We start from the raw sequence: 7,682 nt of genomic DNA, 5'->3' as shown, positions 1-7,682 counted from the left end.
CTCTTCTGCCCTTAAGCCGTCATAGCTTAAAAATGGAGATATTCCGTTTTTCCCAATCTTCGTGATTATCTTTGGAAACTTCGGATTTATCCGCGGAAACTTGACATTTATCATTTTCTTACGAACCAAGCATAAACCGTCATACGCCTTACAGGCTTTTGGTTAAGAAATCATAAGTGGGCTTCGAGCTGCGTTTTAGGCCATCTTGGGCTGTCTTTGACTTGAAACGTTTATTACGGTTTCCTCGATAAAAACAAATTTCCCGCGGTTTTTATCGAAAAGTTTGATTGATGACTCCGAGTGACGAAAAACATGAAATGGTTTAGCTACGGTTTTCGGGAGATAGCATTAAAGAGTAGACGAGAATGCACGGATTCGTGTCGTATCGACGTTCTAAGAGAGCTCGGTCGCTACGTAGCGACCGAGCTTTGGTTAGAGCTCAATCGCTACGTAGCGACCGAGCTTTGGTCGCTATTTAGCGACCGAGCCGTGTACGTGCTCGGTCGCTACGTACCGACCGAGCCGTGTGCGTATTCGGTCGCTACGTAGCGACCGAGCCATGTGCGTATTCGGTCGCTACGTAGCGACCGAGCTTGGCCTGAGCTTGGTCGCTGCGTAGCGACCAGCTCGTGCACGGGCCGGTTGCTACGCGGTGACCTTGTTCGAATCTTTCTCCGATGTTTCGTGAACGTGTTTTCTCCGCAAGATTCTTCGTAAAAACAAATCTTGTTCGAAGATTTATTTTTCGTAAAAACGTTCTCGCTTATTTTTTTTACGTACATTTGAATGTTAACTTCGTCGTAACCGTTTTTTACCCCAACAGTTAGCCCCCTAGCTCGTTAGAACCATGAGCTTCTAGCGAGAGGTTTTAGCGAGTGGCTTGGCAAGTTAGGTGAGTTAGGCGGAATTAATGGTCGAAAAGGTTCGCAAGAGAAGTTCCGACGTTGAGATGGGCAAGGCCACCTCCCAAGCTCCGGTTCCGGCTTCCTCCGTTGAGGTGCCAGCTTGCGTCGCCGGCTATCTTTCCTTCCGAGGGAAACTAGCTCGCCGAAAAGGAACCAGTTCGAGCTGACACCGAGCTCCCGTCCTCTTCTGCTCTGGTCGTTACTTCGGATCATGGTGCTGAGGTTCAGGCTCCGCAGAACGCAGGAACTCAAGTTGATGCGAGCGTTCCGTGTGTTCCGGACACTTCAGTTCAGCCCACTGGATCGTCTACAACTCCGATTCTTGTCGAGGACAAAGAGAAGGCCGCCGAGTCCATGCCTCCTCCTCCGGCTAGGAAAGAAATCGTCCTGGCGCTGCGTGCTCCTAGTGCCGCTCCGGTCGTTCAGCCTAAGGGCCAGAAGAGGAAGTTCGCCAAGGGCGGTGACGGGGAATCTTCGCAGCAAGTAGGTTCGAATCTGGCGCCGGGGCTCCGCGGAAAGGTTCGTCCCTCGCAGTTTGTGTTGCTGATCGATGGAATGATCAGCGAGTGCGGTTCCGAGGTCAGTCGTCTGGCGAGGGATCTGACGAAGATGCAAGGCAAATGTTTTGAAACGGAGGCCATGCTGAAAGCTATGGAGGGTTCTCATTCCGCAAAGGTGTCTAAGCTCGAGGCCGAGATCGGGGAGCTCGAGAGGGACCTTGGGACGACGGCGAGCTCTCTGCTTAAGGAGAAGAAGACTAGAAAGGCCAAGTCTTCGGAGGTGCGCCGACTTCAGCGTCAGATTGAGAGTGGCGAAGAATCGACGAGTCGCGGGATCGAAGAGGCCTAGGAAGCGCTTCGCATTGAGTTCCAGGCTCGTTTGATGAAGATCTCCAACTTTTTAGGTTCCCTTGAGTGCATCCGCGGCAGGGACTTGGCCTTAGCGACTGTCGAGGGCGGGATGGCTGTAGCCCGTGCGCTTCAGAGCGAGACTTCTCCATCCTTAGAGGCCGAAGAGGCCAGGCTGTCTGATCGCAAGGGAGACTTGGCGGCCGTGGACGGGGATTTCGATCTCGTCCTGGCCGACCTGAAATCTGCGTGTCTTCTTCCGACGTGTTCAGAAGACCCAGAGGGGAAAGATCCCGTGGTCGGGGAGAACGGAGGCGTCGCGGCCCTGAGCTTGGACGAGGCGATGGACGAAGAGGGGGCATAGGTTCCAGATGATAGTAGTGGTTATGATCTCTAGCGAGAGAGATTTTTTTTTTGTGTTTATGTTTTGGCCTTATATGGCCTTATTTCGTGTTTCGGGACTGGCCGTTTGTGGCTTTGAATCCCTGCCGCTTTGCGGCTTTTTTTCTCATGAAAGGATAATCAATTTGCGTTTTCGTGAGTTAGCGTACGGTGTGGAATGAAGATAATGAGTTGTCGTCTCATATCCTTCTTAGATGTGAAATGCTTTGTTTGCGATCTGTTTCGAGAGCTTTTCCGCGAGATCCTGATTTCGCGGGGGATCTGGAGACGTTGAATATAAACACAGAAGCATGTTTTAGGATCTCGTATCTTTTTGATATCATGCCTTGAGATGTTAGAGACCAGTGCGCTGGGTTTAGGGCAAGACCTAGGTTTACTTTCAGTTTTAAGATTTATGCGGTGACTAGCCGGCTATCAATTTATCTGTTGCGATTTTAACCTGATTCGTACCGATTTAAAGTCCGCGATAGGTTCTCGGCTTATACGACATGTCTGATACGAATCGAGCATCTCTCCAGAGATAATTTTTAAGCCAACTGGAAGTGCTAGACCAAAATTTCGGATTTCTTTTATAGCGCTATTATGCTTGTGTCGGATGTACGAGGTCATCTTCGTGAGATGGCCATGTCTGTTTAAGACGTTTAAGAGTTCAATGTGATCAGCAACGAACTTGATGGTAGATATTGCCGTTTGGGTCTTCGCGAAGAATATGTGTTTTGCTGAGATGATAATGCGTATATTGTTTTTCGTGACGAGGGTTTCGTTTTGTCAGCCGGGAAACACCTCTTTAGGCGGTTTTTTGCGACGTCTCACAGTACCGAAGGTTGATTTTTCCCCTAACAACTGGTTTAATTGCGAGTTTTTTCAGGACTCGAATATAATTTGCAGATGAAGATGATTCGCTCGGTTAAAAAGTTCCAGAAATATCGAGGGCGTGGTCAGATATTTTGAAATTGAGAGTATACGAGTATACGTACCCACTCCCCCCTTTTTTAGTGAGGGGGGACAGCTGAATTCGTCTTTCGACAAACTGCCTACGTACTCCTTATGGAGATCAAGTCGTCTCGTAGTTCGGTCTTTGTGAAGTGACTCGTTTAGTGATAGTATTTTTTGAGATGCATTGCGTTCCAGGTTCTTGGAATTTTTACGCCTTTCATGTTGGCTATCTTGTAGGAACCTGGTCGAACGACTTTTACGATCTTGTAGGGTCCTTCCCTGTTTGTTCCAAGTTTTCCCGCGTTTCGCTCGGCGGTGTTTTGGAAGACTTTGCGAAGGACCAACTCTCCTTCGTTGAATCTATGATTCCGTACGTTGGAATTATAATATTTTGCGGCTGTGTGTTGGTAATTTTGGATTCGAACGAGTGCTCGGTCTCGGCGCTCGTTAACAAGGTCAAGATCTTCTAAGGGCATGGCGTTATTAAGCTCTTCTCATTCGGGTAGTAATCTTCTTCGAACACCGGGAAACTCGACTTCTGCGGGAATCATGCATTCCGTTCCGTATACGAGAGCGAAAGGCGTTTCTCCCGCTGCTCGCCTCGGGGTGGTGCGATGTGACCATAGGACTCCCTCGAGTTCGTAGGCCCACCTATGTTTTTAGCCTCTAGGCGTTTCTTAAGTCCGTCAAGAATGGTCATATTGATTGTCTCGGCTTGTCCGTTGCATTGCGGATACCTGGGAGTTGACTTGTTTAGTCGTATCTTCCATTTTTTTGCAAAATGCTTCGAATCGGATGGAGATGAACTGAGACCCGTTATCGGTTACGATCTCGTAAGGAACTCCATGTCTACAGATGATGTTTTTCCATACGAAATTTTCAACTTGGACATCTTTTATACTTGCGTATGAGTCTGTCTCTACCCATTTTGAGAAGAAATCGGTGAGGACTAAGAGGAAATGCTTTTGCTTTGAATCGTGAAGAGGTCCGACGATGTCCATGGCCCAGCGCATGAAGGGATACGGTGATGTGATGGAGGAAAGAACTTCTGTTGGTTGTCGGATGGTTGGAGCAGGCCTTTGGTATTTTTTGCATTTCCGTGCGAATTTCTCACAATCTCCAATCATCGTTGGCCAGTAGTATCCATGACGTTTGATTTTCACTGCTAGTGACCTTCCACCGGAATGGTTTCCGCAGGAGCCAGAATGAACTTCCTCCATAACGTTTCTCGCCTTCTCTCCTTCCAGACACGTCATGAGTGGTCTGGAAAATCTCCATTTGTAAATTTCGCCGTCGACCGTTACGTAACGCGCGGCCTGCGTTCGGATTTTGCGGGCCGCCCATTTTTCGGGAGATAATTTTCCGTCGGTGATGTAGGCTCGAATCGTTTGCAGCCATGGGGTATCGTAGCCGTAATCGGATTGTTCCGGTTCCGGCTGTACTGCAACTTCCTCTACCTCGTCGTCTTGATCTCCGATGAGGTTGATGACGATTGGTGGTCTGATACTTGGGTGTTCGATAAATTCGACCGGAATTACTCTTTTAAGACCTGGGTCGGAACTTGACGCCAGGGCCACGAGAGCATCGGCCTAGACATTTTCGGAACGGGGGATTCACGTAAGAGCGAAACAGTCAAATTCTTGGGCTAGATTTTGGACTAGTTTGAGATACGCGTCCATTCTTTCGTCCTGTGCTTCACATTCTCCGCTATATTGACTTGCAACTAGCTGGGAATCACGTTAGGCGTGGATGTTACGTATCTTCAACCCGTGAGCTAAATGCAGCCCTGCGATGAGTGCTTCGTACTCTGCCTCGTTGTTGGACGCGTGAAATTCCAGCCTGAACGACTGTTCTAAGATCTCACCGGTTGAAGACGTGAGGCAGATTCCGATGCCCGATCCTTGTTTGGATGAGGATCCTCCGTCGATGTGAATGAGCCAGGTCAAATTTGGTTCCTCGTTGGTCACGGTTTCCGTTGGTAGTTCGACTAGGAAGTCTGCGAGTACTTGGGATTTTGCACTCGTTCTTGGTCGGTATTCGATATCGTACTCGCTCAACCCGACTGCCCATTTGGCTAGTCGGCCCGACTGACTCGGGCTATGCAAAATTGTCCGTAGGGGGAAGGTCGTGAGGATGAAAATCGTGTGGGATTGGAAATACGGTCTTAGCTTCCGCGCCGATGTTACGACTGTGCATGCTAATTTTTCCATTTACGGATACCTGGATTCAGCATCCAGCAAGGTTTTGCGTATATAGAAAATAGGTTTCTGTTCGCCGCGCTCTTCCCTGATCAGGACGCCGCTCACAGCCGTTGCCGATACCGCGATGTATAAGTACAAAAGTGCTCCTTCCACGGGTTTTGCGAGGACTGGAGGAGTAGCTAAGTATCGTTTCACCTGTTGGAAAGCGTTTTCGCACTCTTCCGACCATTCGAATTTTTTATTTTCCCGTAGGATATCGTAGAAAGGTAAACACTTGTCCGTTGACCGCGAAATGAATCAGTTAAGTGCTGCGACTCTACCGGTTAATCTCTGGACTTCCCGCTTATTCTTGGGCTAAGCCATCTCGATCAATGCATTGATTTGTTTCGGATTAGCTTCGATACCGCAGTATGTCACTAAGTAACCGAGGAACTCTCCCGATGCTACGGCGAATCTGCATTTTGCCGGGTTAAGCTTCATGTTATGGGAATTTAGTTGTGCGAAACATTCCTCAAGATGTGATACGTGATCTTTTGCCTGGAGGTATTTGACGAGCATGTCGTCGATATAGACCTCCATCGTTTTACCGAGTTGTTCGAAGAACATACGATTCACGAGTCGTTGGTAACTTGCGCCGGTGTTTTTGAGGCCGAAGGGCATTACCTTGTAGCAATAAGTTCCGCGATCAGTAATGAACGCAGTTTTCTCGCGATCGTCGGGATTCATCATAAATTGATTGTAACCCGAGAAGGCATCCATGAAAGATAGAAGTTCGTTTCCCGCCGTTGCTTCGACCAGCCGATCAATGTGCGGTAAAGGGAGACTATCCTTTGGACATGCTTTGTTAAGGTCAGTAAAGTCCAGGCAGACTCGCCACTTCCCGTTTTTCTTTTTGACTACAACGGGGTTGGCGAGCCAGTCTGGATATCTCACTTCTTTTATCGATTCGACTTTAAGCAATATTTTGACCTAGTCGTTCACTGCGGAAGCGCGTTCGGGTCCTAGCTTACGTCTTTTTTGTTTGCCTGGTTTGAAAGTTGGATCAATATTCAGTTCGTGACATGTTATGTTAATGTCGATCCCTGGCATACCCTCTACAGCCCATGCGAAAGTATTAAGGTTCTTTTTCAGACAGGTTATGAGTTCTGTCCTTAAGGGCTCGCGGAGATTGGCTCCGAGCTCGACACACCGTTCTGGGAACGCTTCGTCGAGACATACCGTAACCACGGGTTCCCAAGTTGGTTCGCGTTTTTCTTCTAGGGCCATGATTTTACGGGATTTCCAGAAGAGTTCCGCTAAATCCTGACTTCAGGTGCTTTCGTCGGAGGCCATTTTCTTCACCTTTCTAGGAATGGTTTCGAGGTCTGGCCTTTTTCGTTTTTGTTCTGCGGCGAAACATACCCGCGATACTCTCGGATTTCCTCATATTACCTCGATTCCGTTAGGAGTTGGAAATTTGAGGCAAAGGTGGTACGTTGATGGGATCGCGCGCATGTAATTCAACCATGGCGTTTCCATGATAATGTTGTAAGACGTGGGACGGTTTACGACTAGAAACTCGGTGACTCTCGTTACGGTCCCAGCTTTGACTGCAAGATCAATCGATCCGAAAGCTATGGTGGTTTCTCCCGAGAGTCCCAATAGTGGGCTAGGAATTTCCACGATTTTGGATGGATCGATCTCCATCTTCTCGAGAGTATCTTTGAAGATGATATCAACCAAACTTTCAGTATCGATTAATACCCTAGCGATATCGATATCACAAATCGTTAGCTCAATAACAAGGAGATCGTTACGAGGTTTGGCCTGATCGACCGTTTCTCCCCCCTTGAACGAGATGACGTTCGCGCATGTCGAGTTTTGCATATCGTTCCTGATCGTTGGGAGGCTTTTGCGGGTTAGATTGATCTGTACCCCCTCCTTCTAGCGCCAAACTGTGGGAACCGAAATTCGCACAGTCGATTTCCGTTTAAATTAGGAAAGTAGGAGAACCCTAGTTTCCCAGAGGTCCCGGATATCTGCTAATACCACACGCCAAGCAATTAGAACACGAAACGAGAATAGTAATAAAATAAGAAATCGAAAAAGAGAGCAAGATAGTTCTTATTCTGAATCTGCGTTTGAACGTTTACAACGAGGTAAGTGCCTGGGCTACGAGAGCCGTCGGCGAGATTCCTAGTTTTAAAACCCTAAGACGACAAAAACCTAATTGAGTCGCAGCTCGAATAACAAAAATGGAAAACTGCCTAAAATTGCTCTAAGTGCTAAGTTTTCTATCAAAAAGTCTCTATTTCTTTCTTTCGCCTAGGACTCCTTCTATACTCGCTCCTAGGCCGGTTTACACTTTTTCTCTTCTGCCCTTAAGCCGTCATAGCTTAAAAATGGAGATA

General features: G+C 47.9%; 1 protein-coding gene across 1 annotated transcript in view; it reads left to right on the top strand.

Moving 5' to 3' along the window:
• Positions 1–1,754, top strand: part of LOC106302512 — a 5,639-nt gene extending 3,885 nt beyond the window's left edge. Inside the window, exon 2 of the mRNA XM_013739006.1 lies at positions 1,134–1,754. Within this exon, the coding sequence (XP_013594460.1) occupies positions 1,134–1,754 (621 nt within the window). The remainder of the gene's footprint in view (positions 1–1,133) is intronic.
• The last annotated feature ends 5,928 nt before the right edge of the window (positions 1,755–7,682 follow it).

This window comes from Brassica oleracea, chromosome C7 (assembly GCF_000695525.1).
Source record: "Brassica oleracea var. oleracea cultivar TO1000 chromosome C7, BOL, whole genome shotgun sequence".
Classification (NCBI taxonomy): domain Eukaryota; kingdom Viridiplantae; phylum Streptophyta; class Magnoliopsida; order Brassicales; family Brassicaceae; genus Brassica; species Brassica oleracea.
The sequence above is the reverse complement of the archived record's forward strand: the minus strand, read 5'-3'. Positions and strand labels throughout refer to the sequence as shown.